Source organism: Aotus nancymaae, unplaced genomic scaffold, assembly GCF_030222135.1.
Source record: "Aotus nancymaae isolate 86718 unplaced genomic scaffold, 86718_ANA_hifiasm-v0.15.2.pri h1tg000014l, whole genome shotgun sequence".
Taxonomy (NCBI): Eukaryota; Metazoa; Chordata; class Mammalia; order Primates; family Aotidae; genus Aotus; species Aotus nancymaae.
This window is the reverse complement of record NW_026988425.1, coordinates 82,902,632-82,923,716: the sequence shown is the minus strand read 5'-3', so window position 1 is coordinate 82,923,716 and position 21,085 is coordinate 82,902,632. Positions and strand designations below refer to the sequence as shown.

At 35.6% G+C, this 21,085-nt stretch overlaps 1 protein-coding gene across 1 annotated transcript in view; it reads right to left on the bottom strand.

Moving 5' to 3' along the window:
• ADGRV1 (adhesion G protein-coupled receptor V1) overlaps positions 1-21,085 on the bottom strand; it is a 556,842-nt gene that overhangs the window by 436,193 nt on the left and 99,564 nt on the right. The window contains exons 24-33 of the mRNA XM_064376126.1: positions 20,365-20,567; positions 19,631-19,760; positions 16,225-16,305; positions 14,401-14,540; positions 11,957-12,566; positions 7,932-8,147; positions 6,317-6,532; positions 5,351-5,595; positions 3,687-3,868; positions 1,779-2,590 (exon numbers count right to left, since the gene is read on the bottom strand). Of these exons, the coding sequence (XP_064232196.1) occupies positions 1,779-2,590; positions 3,687-3,868; positions 5,351-5,595; positions 6,317-6,532; positions 7,932-8,147; positions 11,957-12,566; positions 14,401-14,540; positions 16,225-16,305; positions 19,631-19,760; positions 20,365-20,567 (2,835 nt within the window). The remainder of the gene's footprint in view (positions 1-1,778; positions 2,591-3,686; positions 3,869-5,350; positions 5,596-6,316; positions 6,533-7,931; positions 8,148-11,956; positions 12,567-14,400; positions 14,541-16,224; positions 16,306-19,630; positions 19,761-20,364; positions 20,568-21,085) is intronic.

Below are 21,085 nucleotides of genomic sequence, written 5' to 3'. Positions count from 1 at the left end.
GACACTTAGGGAATGGTGGTCGAAATGAGGAACTAAAAAGGGATGTCAAATTCTGAGCAAAGGAACCAGCCTGAATGAGATGCATTTTTGAGTAACTGGATGAGATGATAGCATCGAGTACCAGGTTCCAGGAAGTAGCACAAGGAAGAAAGGAAGCAAAAGAGGAAATCAAAGGGACACGTGACAGCCACAAAGTCCAAGCAATCTACTTTGCAATTTGATCTAGTAGACAGGGCACCACAGAATGTCCCTAAATCAAGTATTGCTTCTACTGTTCAGCCTAAGGTGTCCCCAATTTATTTTCTCCCCACTTTCTGGAGGGAGAATGAAAGAGTGAGAAAAGAAAAGGCAGGGAAAAGGAGAAAGGAGATTAAATGCATGTTCTCTCTTTTGTGACCCTAGTGCATTTTCATCAATACAGCAGTGTCAAGATTGCTTTAAGAGAGTGTATTATCTAAGAATCTAAGTTAGCTATAGCTATAAAATAGAGTCCATTTTGTGTGATACTAAGATTACAATTCATGGTAATACTAATTTATATAATGCTATTTCTTTTTATATAACTTTCTTTGTAATTAACAAAACCACTGGAAAATCTAACTTTATATTTTCATTTCCACTCCCTCCTCATTACATTTTCATTGTTCCTTTTGAAATAGAAAAGTTACCAATTACTAACCTGTTCCCATCTTCGGTCAAGCATATCATATCCCACTAAATCCTCAAATCACTGACTAAAAAATAACGATTATAAAAATATTTTATAAAATTTTTTTAATTTACTCTTAAAACATTATGCTTATTATATGTTTCAAAAAGCACAGTATATATGTACCATGACCTCTAATTAGTTTCCGAAAAAAAAGTATATGCACTAAAAAGTTAAACAACAATACAATGGATTGTTCTAAAATATGGAATTATGAATAAAGTTTCCTTTGTTATATATTCTGAGGTTTTTAGAGTATACATTATTTTTTCAATCAAAAAACCACTATGTTTTTAAAAATTTTGTAGAATATGTAATTGCCCAAATGAGGATTTAGTCAATAATCTCAGTAAAGATACCTTTCCCACACCCAAAGAAAACTATTTTAAACATACTAATTTTCCCAATTTTAAATAGCACAGGAATCAACCAGTCCTGAAGAAGAACCACTCAACCTGATCCTAATTCTAATTAGCTGGTCATGTAAAATATCATTATATGTTTATGAAAATTTACAATAGTGATCTCAAGTGTAGGCACAGTATTATAAATTGATCTATCACTAGGATTAATGTAATATAAATGCAGTTACCAAAGTTTATGCTTTTACTTACAAATTATTTTCACTGATGATATATCCTGATTTATTATGAAAATGTTTATCAATTAATACTAATTTTCCTAGCTACCACTGCTTCTTACCAACATGTATGGCTGTAGGTACACAGCTCATTATTAAAATTTCCCTTACAAAATTAGAACTTGCCTTATAGTTGCCCTTGTGCTTTGTTAAAGACACTACTATCAAACATAAAGGGATAAAATTCACATATTCCAAAAAATTCTATTTTTAAAACTAAAAAGTTACATATGTAGGGTTATACCAGGCTATGGATGTCATGTTAACTATTAACAAGCCAGTTAACTTCTATTTTCTTCTAAAGTAAAACCACATTTTTATATATTAACCAGAATGTACACAGTAAGAATTCTTATAAACTTTGTCATAAAAATTGACTATGATGACTTCACGAGGGGCAACTGAAATCCATTTGGAGCCATCACTTACCTTCAGCAAAAGTCAGAATCTCTCCAGCACCTATAAAATCTAAACCTTCAGTAGCCGTTCCACCAACAACACTCCATTCAACTGCCACTTGACCTAAGCTGCCCCCTGTCCTGTGTATCGTCAGCTCCACCAACGTTTGTGGCTGCTCCTGAACTTCAACAAATGAGCCATCTTCGGAAGTATTAGGACTAATACTGTAGATCACAAACACTCCAAAGGCATCACCGTTTAGTGCTATGACAACTGTAGAAGTATTTGGCTGTCCTATGGTTGGCTGATTTCTCAAACTGGCTGAAATGTTCATGAGGTGCACTTCAAGCAGAGAAATTAGAAAACTCTCATCCATCTCTGGGAAATCATCAGGAAGAATAGACACTGTGAGATTTGCAAATTCATCACCTTCTAGCATGATGGCCCACTGCCTTGTCACAGGCTCATAGTCACTACCAGCCACAGCCTGACCACTAAAAAGAGATGCTACCCTGGTCATGTTTTTCCTGTAGGTCCAGAAGTCTGAATTGTTGACAGCTGGGCTGATCCATGATGTCATCCAAAAACACTGGGGACCCTCAGAAGCACTGAAAAATGAAAATGCTGAGCAAGCATGTTCTTTAAGGCACAAAGTGGCACAGGTATACTGGGGCTCCCCCACGGCAGAGACATTCACCCAAGTTCTCCAAAGTGGGTCAGGTACCCCCTGAATTGGCGATTCATAGTAGGACAGTAAATCTTGACCTTCCTCAATTGCAAGAGCCACTACATCAATGTCAGAAGTACTGTAGAACAACAACAGCCGACCAAAGTGCCCTCCGCTAAAATGTGGAGTGACAATTAAAAGACAAGTTAAGCACTCAAAGTTATTACACATAGAGAAGAGGAATGCTGATAGTGGTTTTCAATTTTTTTTTAAATGTTTAAAGTTGTCGTACAAACACAATTCTGTTTCTTAATGACACTTGTCTCCCAACATTTTGTTTTTCTCACGTAAAGAAACCTTGCTAATTTTCAACAAAACAATACTTATTTTTAACCAAGCTATGAAAATATTTTCCAAGGTATGCCAATTCAGGACTTCAGAACAAAATTACAAAGTTAATTTGTATTGCTATACTTAATAGAAACAAAGTAACAATGATAACAGCATGACTACATTTAGAAGAAATGTAGTAACAGTCAGCCCTCCTTATCCACAAATTCTACATCTGTGGATTCAAGACTGCAGATCAAAAATATTCAGAAAATAAATAAATAAATATAAACTTTTAAAACCAGTCCAGTATAGCAACTATTTACATAGCATTTACTATTAGGTATTATAAGTAATCTAGAGATGATTTAAAGTATATGGATGGCTGCGCAAAGGTTATATGCAAATTTTATATTTTACACCACTTTATATAAGGGGAGCATCCAAGGATTTTATTATACCCGAGGACCTTGCAATTAATCCCCTGTGGATACCAGAAGGATGACTGTACTTTGCCACAAGTTCCCGAAATCCTGTTTTCTATTTCTGAAGGAGCTCAGTGAACCCAATGCTGCCTCACAACAACACCACCAAAAAAAAAAAAAACACAAGAAAAACAGAACCTGAAAATCACCTCTTCATACATCATACAAATGTTCTTTAATTTAGAAGCCAGTTATATTTAAGTACTAATTGTAACAAATTACAGATTAAAGCAGTGATGTAAAATTTATTACCAATTTCACCAACAATAGGTATGGTAAAGGACAGGTTCTTCATACTAATAAGCATAATTCAATTAACAAATTAAATAACCTACAAACTAATTTATGATATAGAAAAAAACTCAAAACCTAAATTATTTAACTGTGCAAGGGATCCTTCCCCACCACCCCACAACTCTCATCACTCCCACAGATGCAAGTAGCCATCTCATATACCTTCGCCTGACAGTTATGTTAGCACAGGAACTTCTTTCCAGAGGCTCTTGAACACGATAAACCGTCTGAAGAAAGGCTACTGTACCATAAGGATTATCATTGGCAGGAATAATAATATTTGCAATTCGATCTAACCCAATAGTACCTCCACCAGAGGCATCAGTTAGTTGCACCTGGATAACCTAAAAACACAGTGAAAACTTCCTTAACAGCATCACAGTTCTGAAATTAGAATAAAAATGGTTCAAGGGAAAAAATCAAACATTTACATGCAAGTACAAGAACAAAATGTTATGAAATATAAACGGACTAAAAGAAATCCCCCAATTACACTTACAAACCTAGCATGTAACAGAATAACCCATCATCAACATTTAATAATAGAACCTGGTTAGACATAAGAAATATAGGCTGTTTAAACTCCTTAATATTGTTACATAATCATGTGACTCAATTTTAAGATCCCTGTTTATGTTTACCATTTCAATAATATGACTTTTATGTCCTATACCTTTTTTTAAAAAATCTGAAATACACATTTTAATGGAGAGTTAATATACTATGCTTTATTTCCCACATTATCTTAAATAAAATTCTTTGACAAAATTTAAAACAAAAACATATTGTAATGTCACCTAAATTTAGAGAGAAGAAAAGAGAAATGTGTTACATGTGCTAATGAATATCTATTTTAGAAGTGAAAAATGGCACAATTCACATTCAAAATAAATTTTATGAACTTCTATAAAATTTTCTACTATTAAAGAATAATGCTATTAAAAGTAATTTATGATATCTAAATTTTAATAATACTTGAATTTTATACAATAAAATTATCTTCAGCTATTATATGTTAGTGATTAATTTTTCTACTTATATTTGCCACCTTGCTGCTTCATCATGAAAAGGAAATACCAGGAAGATGTATCTAGCATGGTACTTTTCATATAGTAAATTCTCAACAATGGTTGAAGAATAAGTGAATGAATGAATGGAAAACCACAATAATATTAAGATTGACTGGCTCACACCCAAGCAAGAAGGGAGTATAAATATAAATTAAGAGTTTATACAGAACAGGCCAGGCCTGGGGAGGCCGAGGAGGGTGGATCACCTGAGGTCAGGAGTTCAAGACCAGTCTGGCCAACATGGTGAAACCCTATCTCTACTAAAACTAGAAAATTTAGCTGGGCATGGTGGCGTGCACCTGTAATCCCAGGTACTTGGGAGCCTGAGGTAGGAGAATTGCTTAAACCCGGGAAGCATAGGGTGCAGTGAGCTGAGATCATGCTATTGCACACCAGACTGGGCAACAAGTGAGAAACTCCATCTCAAAAAGAAAACAGTTTATACAGAACAAATGTATAAATTATGACAGATCTATATACATGTATTTATCCATTTAACCAAAATGTTGAACAATACAATGTAATTGTACCAAAAAAAGTCTTATAGTAGTAAACTGACATATGTATACAATCTATTTCTAGAATATTCCTGCTTTTGTCAACTGTAAGGATCACTTTCACACTACCATAGTTTGAACATTCTTGCAGGAATAATTTATTTGACATCCTCTCCAAAATGTCACAACAGCCATCTGTTCTAGTCACTAAGATAAGGTATGATTTACAGTGTCATTCTATACTAGCCATTCCTCTCACCTCTTCAATCTCCGGAACGTCGTCAGCCAGGACCTCTAACAACAAGGTTTGAATGGTTTCCCCAGGGGCAAAGGTCACATTACCTGAGACAACTCGCAGGTCGCCAGTAGCAAGCTGTCCATTAATGGTGGCAACCCACTGAACAGTAACATTGCCAAGTGTCCCAGAATTTCGAATTATTGGCAGGTTTACCTTCACTGAGTTAAACTCAGGTTCCTCTACAGTAAGTTTAGTAATCTGAAAACCTGAAGGGTAGACAGAGCAGAGTTAATTTTAAATACAAAGTGAAATAGAGATATCATAAAGTTAACCAAGCACCATCCTATGGTGGACTCCTTTTCCCCTTAAGCAATCTAAGTAGCTACAACCCACAAAGACCAGAGTAATATGCTGTGATACAAATTGGTCAGCCCTGCCAAAATTTCCAAATTATCTTTCACAGTGATAGAAGCAGAAACCACAAAGCCCACAGAGTTCAAGTCTATACCAGACATGAGTGACAAGTCCAGTGAGCACAGAAGCTGACTGCACAGTGCAAGCTATTCCAGAGGGGCAGTGGCTATTTGGTTCCCATGGCTGATGTTATGCTGGAAAAGGAGCTTGATATTGCCAGATTTCCTAATTATCAAGAGAGCCCAGAAATCCAAATTTTTGTGTAAATTTCTATAAATTATTATTTTTTTAAAGAATAGCCTAAGACTCACAAAACACATATAGTAGCCAGGTCTGACCCAAAAGCCAATAGTATGTGACTTCTCTATATATACTAAGAGACTGATTTCTTTTTTAAACAATCATTAACCACTGCCAATGACTCTGCACAGATGTCCTATGTGTCAGTAACAGCAGGTGAAGAAAGAAAACATGATCAGATCAATTCTAAGTCTCTAAAAGTAAAGAAAATATCATTATCTATGTTCTGTACATACAGACAAGTCAAAGAGAAACACAAAATAGTCTTCCTACCAAATAATCCATAGGGGTCATCAGAGGCCTCAATAATAATGACTGCCTCTGTTAAAGCCCCTAGTCTGGCTCCTCCTGTTGTTTCATTCAGCAGTTGCACAAGAAAAGATTCTTCCAGCTCAGGATAGATGTCATTAATGATATATATTGGCACAGCTTTACTGGTTTCCCCTTCTAGCAAGACCACATCTGATGAAGCTATACTATAATCTTCACCTAAAAAGACCAAAAGTAAAATGCTAAGACTTCTAAAATATGATCACAAACATTCCATATACTAGGGAAAAATTATTAGTTATCAAACTTTATGGATCTACTTGGAAATACTTTTTTGAGGATATTGACTACAATTATTCTAAGCAAGAAGACTTTTACCTCTCTCAGTAGAAAAATGGGTTTGACAATATTACAAAATAATGAAAAAGACTTCCTAGGGGTGTTCAAGTTCATTCCTTCACCTTCAGAAAGATGTATACATATTTGGTCTATTTATACATATAAATAGAGAGAGAATCATTCATTACATGATAGCCCCACCCTTATCTACAAAAAAAAAAGTGTACTTTTAGAAGAAAGAACAGAACTAGAATTGTAATGTTACTGGAGAGATAAATTAAACCACTGCACAGATATGGGCACACTAGCATCATCAATTTTACAGCTGGACACAAAAAGACTTTCTTACATAGTTGGATTAAAAGCCGCTACTGAGTACTGCTCAGGATGGCAGGGGCTTTGTTTTCTGTTTAAAAAAAAATGGGTGGGAAAAAGAGAGACACTTCCTAGGAAGACTGGGGTCTAATTACTTAGAACACTGACAAAGCCCCACCATCTGTTAATGTGTGAGGCCCTCTAGAGGCAGCCAGACATTGCTAAGAGCAACCCCAGCCCACACCAGTTAGATATTAAATGGGCCTGGTTTATTGTCTTTTCAAGCAAGTATTATGTCCAGATTACTTATTTTTTAAAAATCAAGCATAGCATCCCACCCATTCACACTCCTGTTCCTCTGAGAGCACACTAGAGAGATACTAATTGAATAATTCTCAGGCAAATCTCCCTCTGGATGCTGGGACTGCACTATCAAAGCAGGCAGTTTTCTAATATATGCATCTAGCGATGAAGTCATTTTACTTATACATAAAATAGTTAATGCTAACTATTGCCTCTTCCTTGCTCTTCACAAATAAATAAGCAAGCAAGATAAAGGGATCCAGAGACAAGGCTGCTGCCAAGCTCTGAAAGCATGTCACTGCCCATTTTCCCCTGCATTCCTCAGCAGTCATTGACATGTGAATCCCTTTCAAAACTGAGTACACTCAGAGAAAGCCAGTGATTTCCTCGGTTTACTTTTCATAGATTTGTGCATATTTTGGTCATTATAGTTTTTAAATTCATAGATAATTTTGCCAAAACATTTTGCAAAGTCTACAAGTTCAGTGTCATAAATATATAAAAACTCTAGATTTGTCCCTTGAAAAAGATACAAGAGTATTTCTAGTTTTCTAGTTGATTATCCTAACTGCATCTTTGAGAGACTTTATTAATCAAGGATACATGTCCCTCTGTGTGTATGTCCCACTGTACGTACTGCTTTTTAGATGTCTTTTCTTACCAGCTATTGCAGTTATTGGCACAGCTTTAAACTTCACAGAGACATCTGCAAATGTTCCTCCTGTTCTAGTCACATTGATAATGGGTCCAACATGACTTTCTGCCACTCGGACAATGGGTGCTGAGAGCTGAAGAGTTCCAAATGCATCATCATTGGCAATGATAATTAGTTGGGCAACAGTTTCTACCTTAGGCCCAAGACGTGGAGAATTTGGAACTGAAAGACAGAAGATCCAAATAGAACAGAGAAAGTTATCAAAATTCCAATAACTGGCCAAAAGTGATCAAGAAACCTCAGCAAGGCTCCATCCCCTAAATAGGACTCTCATTTGGGGTTTTCCCTCTACTATTTATATTTAAGAATATGTATTGCTTAGTATGCACCAGCATTAATGTAGACATTCGGGATTCAAAAATAAACTAAACAGAATGTCCCGGCTCTCTTGTAGCTTACATTCCAGAGAAATTTTTATTATAGAATTTATAGCAAAAGAACAGTTACCTACAGAAATATTTTAATATGTATTGAAAAGTTATCAAAAAGGAAAAAATCATGAGTATAATTAATCATCACTTTACATAATATTACAACAGATGATGAAATCTATGGAATGATGCTCTTCTAATTGGTTCGCTATGCCATTAAAACAAAACAGTATTTCAGTTACAAAATTGAGTAGGAAACTAATTTAGTTCCTTGACCCCAAAGACTAGCTGCAAATCATCATACTCTAAATACTGCCTCACCTTCTTCCTTGACAAACCTGTTCTGCACTGCCCAATCCCAATTAGTAAAGTCACTGAACTACTTTGTTACTATGATCTGAAGATTTGTGTTCCCCCGTCCCAAAATTCATACGTTTAAATCCTAATCCCTGTGGTGATAGTATTAAGAGGTGGAGCCTTTGAAGGTGATTAGGTTAAAGGGGTGGGACCCTTATAAATGGGGTTAGCGCCATATAAAAGAGGACTGAGAGAGACAAAGACCCCTCAACGCTTCCACAAGACCCAGGAAGGAGGCCGTCACCAGACACTGAATCTGCTGGCACCTTAATCATGGCACTTCCCAGCCTGAATCTGCTGGCACCTTAATCACGGCACTCACCAGCCTTCAGAACTGTGAGGAATAAATTTCTTTTCTCAGTCACCCAGTTTATGGCAGTTTGTTACCCCAGTGGATGAATCCACTCATCCAGCAATCAGAGTCAGCCTCAAGACTGCATCAACCCTGTTATAATGGAGTGTGGTAGATAATTTTAAAGCTCCTTTCTTATTTTTACTGATTTCAGAGGGAGCAATACTTATTTTGAAGGCATACAGAGCCCTCCACAAACTCTGCCTGATTTTTCTCGGTTCAATTCCAATAGCACCCTTGCCAAAACAATATTAAAAAATAACCCTTTAACACAAATGAAACAAAAACAAACTCTTATTATTTTTGAGTTCATATTTAGAATACTTTCAAACAACCATGGTATTTGGAAGTATGTGATTGTGAAAAAATTTAACATTTTCAAACAGTTTAACCTAAATACTGGTAATAACACTATTTAATTTCAATGACATGAGCCCAATTATGTCACAGTTAAAATCATAAACTATGAATCAATGTAATAAAATTAACTTCAACTAAATTAGGAAAGAATGGCAATAACATAGACAGCTGCAGCAGCAGGTGACATTTTCTGAGTGTGGAACTACATGCCATGTATTGTTCTAAGCACTTTTTGTGTATTAAGTAAGTCAGGTAATCCCACACCATATCCATGAGGTAAGGAAGACTGTCTATAGATGAGGAATCAGAGGTACAACAAATAAGTTGACAAAGTTATCTAAGGTCTTAGATGAGTATCTGTTGGACACAATCCTGGGGCATTCTGTGAGGGTTTGCCTAATCTTCAGCTCCATATCTATAATTCCTTACCAAACCAGATATATAACCTTCAGTTATCCATGACTATTTATCTGCCCTATGCCCTTAGCCAGGTGCTAATAGCCAGTTTTCTCACACTGCTCTCCTTACTCATGAATATTGATGATTACACTCCCAGTAGAGCAGCAAAGACCCTATTAGGTCTTAAATCAATATTGGCTATTAAAATCTGAGTCAATATCATACAGATTTGTACTTAATTGTTCTTCAATTATCCCACATCACAGCTTTATACCTATTCTGAACTGTCCCATGTATGTTACATGGTTCAAGAAAAATATCAAGCATGAAATTTATGTTGATTGCTTCTTCCATTCCATAGCACATATTCTGCTTATACTACCTTATTAATAATAATTGTTCATGTTTATAAAATGCTTACCATGCATCGGACACTATATTTTTACATACACAGTATTGCCATATTTAATCCTCATAATATTTCTATGTTACATGTAAGGAAACTGGGGCTTAAAAAGATCATGTCCAACAATTTATTATTATATACTGGAACATAAATTATCTGCGGCCAAGAGCCACAGCTAATAGCCATTGTGATATGTGATACTCCCTCATGGTTTTATTTCCATGTCAACAGACTGTGAGTTCCTCGAAAATCAGGCTATATTCTATAATTCTTAATAAGACTAATTCTTGAGTTTTATCTTAATTTCTTTGCAATTATAACTGATCCTAAATTTTGCTTTAAAAAGATGTCAAGGCGGGCATTGTGCATGAGGATGTTTTACCTTGTAATCTGAAGATGTAACATTAGCAATTGTCCTATAATTTTTTTCTATAACCCTGGACTGCATTTACATCATGGACAAAAATGCTGGTCACCCCACACAACATACTCATCCAAGTGTTACAGTAAAGTAAAGAAGCTTACTTGTAAGAAGTGTTAATCCACATGGCAGAACACAGTCAACATGCAGATCTTGGAATCTTACGTTTTAGGCTATACAACTACAGTTTCTTAAAGAAGGTTTACTTGTTTTCCTAAACACATTGTCCTAAAATTAATATTGAATTAATATCACTGATCTTTCTTCCTTAATCTGTTCCCTTATTCCAGATCTACAGTCTTCTCTTTATTTAAAAACACCTTTCTAGAGCTATAGGTCTTCCTAGAAAGATGTGACTAATGAACAAGCTGTAATATAATAGCTGCTTTCAGCTCTACAAGCTCCAGTCCTGCTCCCATCCATACCCAGTCCACTCCCTCTTCAAAGCTACTGAGTCAAAATTCCAAGGAGAGTGGCCACTACTTTCAAGCAGAGGCTGCTACACCAGATCCTCTGCCCAGTGTCAGTCATTCCTCATTCATATTGCCCATCCTCCACTGATGGGGGATATGTATCCACTGATGGGGGATATGAATCGATCCACTGATGATGATCCATTGATGTAGAATATAAATCCACTAATGATGATCCACTGATGGGGGATATGAATCCACTAATCATGATCCACTAATGGGGTATATAAATGAGGAATGAGGAGTGACTGACATTGGATAGAGGATCTGGTTCAGCGGCTTCTGCTATAAAGTAGTAGCCATTCTCCTGGGAGTTTTGGCCCAATGGCTTCTCAAACCTCACAGCAACCTAAAAATTTTCACAATTTCTTACTGCTACACAGCCCTGACCCCTTCCCTCATGCAGTTGCCAGAACTACATGCTTCTCGCCAAAACAAAGAGCTTGTGTTAGTTAGAGAATCTTCCGGAAGTAGATCAAGATGAGAGAGGCTCGGGCTGTTGCTACTAAGACTTTCCTTGGACTCCTCAGATTGATTCCAAAATGTTTTGAAAGTTACAGTATACAGCACAAAGTACTAGAGGTCAGTTACACCTGGATTACACAGGAGCTTTTAAAATTTAGCCAGGAGTGTAACTGACTTTTAGAACAGAATTTCTAAGACAAAATGTGTCCAGCTTCCAGTTGCCTTACAGGTAAACTGTTGTAAGAGGACACTTTCAAAGTTAGAGTTTACTATTTTTTATATAATTGTCTGTTATATCAAATTTAAAATTTATTGTTTTAGGATTCTGATGGCTAATAATAATAATAACACACTAAGGGATACTTACTTGGACGACTCTGTACTTTAGCTATTAAAGTAGAGTTGAGTAGTTCGATAAACACAGATTCAGATCTTTCTGGCTCATCATCATCCAAAATTGAAATAGTTATTGTTGCCTCACTCTGATTAGCTCCAAAAATAGCAAATCCAGAAGCTGGTATATAGTCTCTTCCTTGAGTTGCTCTAGCTAAATTAGATGGAAAATAAGGTGGTTTTTCCATATCATCTAGTGTTGCATATGAGACAAGGACTTTTCCCATGAGGCCTTTCAACCTTATTATTGATAGTGTGATGTTCTGCGTTGCTTCCTTGACTTTAACAGGTCTGTTTTTCTCAGAAAAAATGAATACCCCATATGGATCATCACTAGCCAAAACTATTAATGTGGCATTAATATAAACTCCCAAAGAACCACTGGAAACACCGAGGATTGACACAGAGAATGCCTTATCCAGTTCTGGATCTTCGTCAGGCAATACTTCCACAGTGATATTGGCACTCGTCTGCCCAATCTCAAATGTGATGTTGCCAGAAGTGAAGGCAAGATCACCATCGGGATCAGAGTCTATGTTCCAATGCAAAGTCACTGGAGACAGAGTTCCATGATGTCTTATAACCTACAAAATATTTAATATTAAAACCTATTAAAAGAGATTAAAACCAGTTACTTAGAGGCTTATAAATACATTAATGATAGCAGCACAATTTTATTTTACATAAGTTCTTCTCCAGACTACAAGACTGTTGCAGGCAGGGGTCATATATTATCCATCTTTGAAGGCCCACAGAGAGTCCTACAAATGGAGGATATTTTAAATGTCTATGCCGAGTGTAGTGGCACAGGCCTTAGTCCCAGTTACTCAGGAGACTGAGACAGGAGGATCACTGGAGCCCAGGAGTTAGAGGCTGCAGTCAGCTATGATGGTGCCACTGCACTCCAGCCTGGGCAACACAGAGAGACCCTATCTCTTAAAAAAATAAACAAACCATCAAAATAATAAAAATTTCAAAAGTGATTGTTCATTGAAACTATAAATTGATGAAAAAATGTAGCTTCTATTTAAATTATAACTATCTTCTGTCTATCTTTTATTTTATCCCCAATAAATCAAATGTGATTAACAATGTATTACATTTAGGCACACTCATAAAAGTCCTCACAATCATTGCAAAATGATACGTATTTCATTGTAAGGAATACATATCATTGGTATGTATTTTTCTGAAAAGTACATACATAAATGGTGCTTTTCGGAAAACTGAGCTGTAAAACTCATTTTTAAAACAAATCACATTTACTTTTATCTTCAATATATTATGTAAACAAACTCACCAAAAAACATATTTGACCCAAGGTATAAGAAAACACATTCAAGAAAAAAGAGACGCTTTTGTCAATAATATATTAAGAATGAAAAGCTTAAAAATTTCTCTAAGTAAATCCCAACTAAGAGTAATTTTCATTTGTTCTTGAAATATTATGGTTACATCAAAAGAAAATTAGAGACAGCAATTTTATAAAAATTGATCTTTTCCTTTAATGTTTTTTTTCTCTTTCCTGAGTAATTAGTTAGCCTTTCTAAGGTTATTCAATTTATTGCACAACAATTTATTGAAAATCTGCCATAATAGTACAGAAGGATATGTTTGAGTGGTATTTCTTCATTATTCATATGGAAGCTGAGCAAGCAGCTAGCTCCTGTGAGTCATTGAACAATGAATCCTTCTTAATTTCTACTGAAATTAAAAAAAAAGAGTAGGCACACAAACACACACTCATATCATATAGAGTTATTATTATTGCTTGTTCACAAATGTTTTGGATTTTTCTTTCCTTATGGGAGAGAGACAAGATAGAATTGTACTTCAACCGTTGATATTAGGCACAGCCATGAGACCTGCTCTGAACAAGGAAGTTAAGTAAAACTGATGTAAATCACTTCCAGAAAGAAGCTATAAGAGCTGGTATGCTGTTCTTCACATCCACATTTCCCTCCACCAAGAAGATAAAAACACCTGCTGAGATATAGCCGGCTCCTAAAGTGACTGGTAATCAGAGCCCCTTGCTAACTTAAGTTGGACATATACATACTATGAATGAAAAACAAATCTTTGTTGTATTAAGCATTAATATTTTAGAGATGTTTGTTACCACAACCTATCTGAACTAACACAAAAATCTACATAAGATAAATACTTGTAGTAAAGCTCCATTGTATTCCTTAAAGGGTCAAAGATCCTCAGAATTAAACAATGACTCCATGTGCAATATTAAAGACAAAAATAAATGCTAAATCACTGTTCAATTACCAATTTGTATTGCCTGTGTCAATAGGCTCATTCCCCTCAGCCCACACAAAATAAGGAAAACATAAAACACACTTTCATAACACAGTGCAGTTTATAAAACAATAGAAAGTGTCTAGAAATGAAGGAAAAAAAGGTACTCACATTTAATACAACAGTGCTACACCCATCTTCTGGTTCAGTTCCACTGACAAAGAGTGACTCAGGGCTAAATTCAAATACGCCATGAGCATGGTCAGAGGCTGCAACTGTCACTAGAATTTGGGAAGCCACTCCTAGACTGGCTGCATGAACAAGTTCCAACAGATAGAAAAAAATATGTTAATCAGTAATTTACAAACCAAAGGAAAAGCCAAGAAACAACTTTTTGAAAAGAGTCCTTCCATTCACTGAGTACATTCTAATTTGTTTTAGAAAGAAAGGCAGACACAAATGGGTGCCACATATATTCATGCTTTTATGACCTCTCTCTACTTTGGCACCAATGTGATGTACAAGTGCTGCATATGCACTTGGAGATGAACAAGGAAAACTTGTTTTTCTTTTTCTTCTCTATGAAAGAGAACATTCTTCCACACAGAGTATATGAGGAAGGTCTCCCACGCCCTTTGCTGACCTCAAAAGAACTTGAGCCAGAATGACTCTTACTTTCATGAAATAGTAAGTAGTTTCCCTATGATTTTAGTTATTCTGGCTGAACAGATTCTTGGTTTCCAATGTGCATGAATTCTTGGCCCATTTTTTTCATCATGTGATTACACTATAAATCTGTCTCTCTTGATCCTAAATAGTCCTATTCTGTAGCTTAAAAGATGCCAAGATCTAAAGAGGCATTTCATTTTTTCCTAAAAAGTATGTTCAATTTTTATGTTGCATTAATGTCTGCAGACTAGAAAATGAACAATTCTAAAAGTAATAAGAGTAATTAATTACAGCAGTTGCATGAGGCATTGATGGAAGTTAGGGAAGAAGAGGGCGAAATCATGAATTCTGACACTAAAATGTAAAACCTGACATTATGAAAAAAGAAAGATTTGAGGATTAGAAAATGCTCTTCTTCAAGAAACAAACATTCTAAGTATGCTTTTCACATCTGAAAAAATATTTAAGGTAAAAAACTAAATCATGTTTATATATACATTTCCTTCAGAAGGCACCCTCTTTTCAATATTACCCTCATTAATTGCCAACTCTCCTTCCATTTATTTTCTTCCTAATTTCTTTTTCCCACTTTGTTCTTGTTTTTTTTCTTTGAGACAGAGTCTTGCTCTGTCACCCAAGCTGGAGTGCAATGACAAAACCTTGGTTCACTCAACCTCTGCCTTCAAGCGATTCTCCTGCCTCAGCCTCCCAAATACCTGGTATTACAGGCACACACTACCACGCCCAGCTAATTTTTCTATTTTTAGTAGAGACAGGGTTTCACTATGTTGGTCAGGCTGGTCTCGAACTCCTGAACTCAGGTGATCAGCCTGCTTTGGCCTACCAAAGTGCTGGGATTACTCCCCATTTGTTTTCATTAAATTTTACATATAAAAATCCGTATTTCTTTTTGTACAGAAAATAAGTGCAATGTATTTAAAATGAAAATACAAATTTTCAATTGATGTCTTTTAGGTATTCAAAGCTATGCAAAATGTTTCCCAACAATCATTTTTATAAATGACATTCAAGTGAAATTTCTAACACAGTTAGAATCAGGAAACTGCATTAGGTTCATACAGGAAGAAGAGTCTGGATTTTGGAAGCAGAAAGGGATATGATTCTGACTTGATCCTTTTCCAGCTGGGTGACTACAACATGGAGCAAATAATACTTCACAAAGTTGCTGTGACACTTAATGAGATAAAATACATAAAGGACCTATGCATAGTAGCTGTCAGTAAGTGGTTAGTACTGTCTCGAAAATGAGAAGTTAAAATAAAAATATATAATATAATAGCAAAGGACCTTAGAACAGCTGCTTACCACGTTTGTGAATAGTTGGAAGGAAGAATTCCATGTCCCCATCACCACTACCACTTCCATCAACCCTAAAGACTTCAGCTACTTCACAAGGAGACACAGAGACACAACCCACACAACACACATTGACACAATGAGAAAATTGAGAGCTCTTATATCAAGCAAAGAGGAAAATGCAGTAATATTCACCCAATAACATGCATTCTTCCATAGGAAATGGATCATTTTAAATAGTAAAATTATAGCAGCAGTCAAGCTATCAAATTATCAAAATTTCATTCATAGTTTCATGAAATACCCCATGTAGATTGTAATTGCTACTTCCCATTTCTGTCAATCTAGTATTATTTTTAAATTTTTACCTTTTTACAGCAATGTAAATTATTTTCTAATATCTTAGATATTTTAAAAATATGTATCTGATTATATAATCATATGCTTAGGCCTAATATATCTGTAACAGTCACCTTACCATTCGCAACAACCAGTTCAATATTGGGAAATGCATCTAGCCTTTCCTTCCAACCAAACATTCAAATCCCCACCACATTTATTTACCATTCTCAAACCTGATCACCCTCTGGCTACTGACATTGTGGAAAGAGTCCTAGACAAGCTGTCTAAAAATTCTGCTTTCCTGGCTGTGAAAGATGCCAGCTGTAAAAATTTCAGCAAGTCACTAAACTTCTTGGTATCTCAGTTTCCTCACCTATGAAAGGTGCTATCTTTTATAGAAATGTTGTAGCTATGGTTTGAATGTGTTTCCCAAAGATCACATGTTGGAAATTTAATCGCAAATGCAACAGTGTTGAGAACTGGAGCCTTTAAGAAGTGATCAGGTCATGACAACTCTGCCCTCATGAATAAATTAATGTTGTTATCCTGGGAGTGGGTTCATTACTGCAAGAATGTGTTTCTTGTAGAAGCAAGTTCAGCCTCTCTTGCCCTCTAATATATATGCTCTGACCATGTGGAGCCTTCCACTACGTTATGATATATCAAGAATGCCCTACAAGATGCAGCCCCCCAATCTCGGACTTTCTAGCCTCCAGAACCATGAGCCAAGTAACGTTCTATTGCTTATAAATTGCCCAGTCTGTGGTACTCTGTTACAGCAGCAGGAAATAGACTAAGAATTGTAAAGATCAAATAAAACAATGCAAAATAAATAGTATTATCAAAATATAAAATACTTTGGTAATAATAAAGAAAAAATGGTTATGCCTTCCCCCAATACATCTCGTACCCCAACCATTATTTTACCAAATGTTTGCAAACAAAGAAGATAGGAAGGGCAGTGATGACAGCAATATAACAGAAGGAGAGTAAAAACAGCAAAGCCACATCCATATGTATGAGCTTCTACCAATATCCTTGATTGACATGCTAGTTGAAGATCCTCCCTCTCTTTTCTTTTTGCCCTGTCAATAGGACTGGGATATACCAGATATGAGAATTTATGGCACCCAGAACCTGAAATCATCATATAGACTTAAAAGGCAAAATGGATTTCCAGCAAATATCTGGTACATGGCTTTGCTCCCACATTATCTGGAAGTCCATCACCACTTATGCTTTGGCTAGCATAAGACATCTGAAAGAAGTTCAACACCACATATGCTTTGACTAGCATATGACATCTATTCAGGTTGTGGATACTTATGTAGAATCATCAGTTTCATCAGTTTTATAGTCAAAAAGGATGAAGTAAGTCCTTGACTCTCTAAAGAATTTAGCCCTATAAGCTACTTGACATATTAGACAGTCCCTATGTATGAGTCCAGGAGTAGAGGTCATTGTATAAATTCTTTTTCCTCCAATCCCAACTCACTAAGAAATAAATCAGATTTTCTGCCACTATTGCTTCCTACAAAACTGTAAGGTTGGTTTTCTAGTGAGTATTCAAGTCCAATTAATATATAACAATGTATATTCTAGAGATAAGGGGAGAAGTTTCTCAATAAAATCACAAGTATCACTATAAGTGGTCATATCACAAGTATTATCATCTCAGTAATATTTCATGTTCCATTATTAATCAATATTAGTTAATTAATATTCCATTATTAATCAATATTAGCTAACATTTTCTCTTTCTATTATATAAGGATTTTTAGCTATAAGTGATACAAAGAGCAACTTTTCAAATATTTTATAGTAACCTTTTTAGTAATGCAAATAGTGATTTGGAGATGCAAGGACTTGTCTCTGGAAGACAAGAAAAGCTGATATTTTTATATGCCACCTACTAGACGGGTCATACAGCACATTTCTACTGTTTTATGCATTCAACCAAGCTCAGCACTGTTTAACCATTTCCCTGCTCCCACACACTGGTTGGCCTCCTTGCTCTCACCTGAGATTTGAGAACAAAGGAAAGAAAAATTTTGCATATTTACCCCCAAATACCTACTTTATACATAAAGACAATTTTAATATTTCAGTCCTACCAATTTTTCTTTTGGATGGCTTATATACTCTGACTTTCTTCATCAAAATAATAAATAATAATGAGATAAAGATACCAGGTTTTGTAAAGAAAGGGACTGTCCTGATAAACACCATATCATCTCTCAACTTATAAAGGTAATACAATGCATATCATATGTATTCCATAACACTCCCAGTACCACCTGATAAACACATGAACACTTTTGCAAATAAGTATTCCATCTAATTGGGATAAATATTATAAATAGCCTCACTCAGTGCAGAGGAGTTTTATCATAAAATAAGTTTTTACTCCAAAATCCCTTGATAATCAGAGCTTTCTGAATAGCAGAATTGAAGTTAAGGTATTGCTGACCTCTTTTATTAATAATCATCTCATAATAGATCATCCAGAAGGACTAGATTTTACAGTGTTGTACCTGTAGATAGATCTAGCAGAGCTACAGCAACAAATGGACAAGACAGAGGTGATCTTAACTGTAATCTGGTGACTTAGTACACTTACACTGTTCATTCTAAAAACACATCTCTTCTAGGAAAATATCAGTGGGTAAAAAAAAGGGGGGAAGAAACAGCACAAACATGGTGTACATATAAAAAACAGAGATCTTACTCAGAATTAACCAAACCTCAGAGAGAAAGTATATCTATGTGAAACTGTGAGTTGAACATTAATTTATAAAATGAATACTAAAAGTTTATGTAGAGAGGAGAATTTTCTTTTTACCAGGGCAGGCATTATCAATCAAAAATGATTGATATATTACTACATATATTATGGTATATTATCATGTGCCTTAAGTGATTACTAACTTTCAGGTTGCTCTCCAAAAATTAGTAATTTATTCATTTATTTAAGTAAGATTAATTCAAAGGAACATACTTTTGTAAAGGAATCTGCTGTCATCAGCATGGGTAGACAGGCAAATACTTAATATTTTTGAATCACCAGCCTTACCTCCTCCTTCCAAGTTTAACAACTCAACTTTAAAAGACTTTTCCAGTTCAGGAATAGAGTTATCAGTGATGTTTACAGAAATGTATTTATATCTTTCTCCTGGTTGAAATTCTAACGTGCCAGCAACATTCTGAAATATAAAAGACTGATCCATTAGATTACAACTATTCTGTATATGAATTTGTAAAATCAGAATGTTTGTTATATACCAAATTATTATAAATACTAAAACAGAAGAAGGTAAGTAAAATACAAAATTGAAAACACTTCAATGGGTATGAATAGTGTTCAATGTAAATTCAAAATACATACTCTCCAATTAAAGCAGATTATTTCTTTTTTTCTTTTTTCTTTCTTTTTTTTTTAAGAGACAGAGTTCCACAATGTCACCAACCCTGGAGTGCAGTGGTGTGATCATAGCTCACTTCAGCCTTGAACTCCTAGGCTCAAGCAAACCTCCTCCCTCAGGCTCCAGAGTAACTGGGACAAGAGGTGTGCACCACCATGCCCAGCTAATTTTTTTTCTTTTTTTTTGTAGAGACAGTGACTTGCTACATTGCCCAAGCTGGCCAACAACTCCTGACCTCAAGCAATCCTCTCGCCTTGACCTCCCAAAGCGCTAGGATTATAGGTGTGAGTCAGTATGTTCCAGGTACAGTGTAAATCCCTTCCAGAGAAGGATTATGTCTGTTTTACAAGTGCGTATACAGCTTCAAAAGGACTGAGTGAATTACCTGGTAGTCCTCAGGACTGAATGCTGTCAAGGACACTGTTCTAAATTCCGCAGTCACTCTTCCCAGGAGTCCCTGTGCACGGATGACCAATAACCTGACTTCTCCATCTTCCTCCTGCACAGTAATGTGTGGAATGCTGCTTGCCGGCAAGGTCATTGCGTCCTCGGGCTGAGGAGGCAGCCCTGTGGAGAACTGCAGCAAGCCTAGTGAAGACAAAGGGGCCAGGGTGCTCTCCCAATGATCTGTGCAAGGATTTCTTATTCAATTAAAGCGATCCTACACAATTATTTTGATTACCAGGCCAAGATTCTGAGGGCCTTTATTTAGAAAAGATTTTAGCAAAGATTTAATTAACATGCTTTTGACACAGACTATGTTTATAAGCTTTTAGAATAATAAAAGTTAAATTGTTTATTTTCTTTGTCTTTACTCAAAGAAAGCTTTTCTTCCCACAGCAGCATCAATAGCAGGAATACTGATAGAGTTTTAAAATACATAGTTTCTAACATTTACTCATATTATATTAGAATCTCCAGAAATCATTCTAGAACGTATAGTAGAGCAGGATAAATGAAACCTTAAAGGAGATGCAACACTTAAACAAATAAAAAAAACCTAAGTATGAAAACTAAAGGTGAAGAGCCTCTCAAGATTTCTACCAAACCTTTTAACAGATGTTCTTGATTCATTCCCATAGAAGAAATATTGTTTTGCAATACAG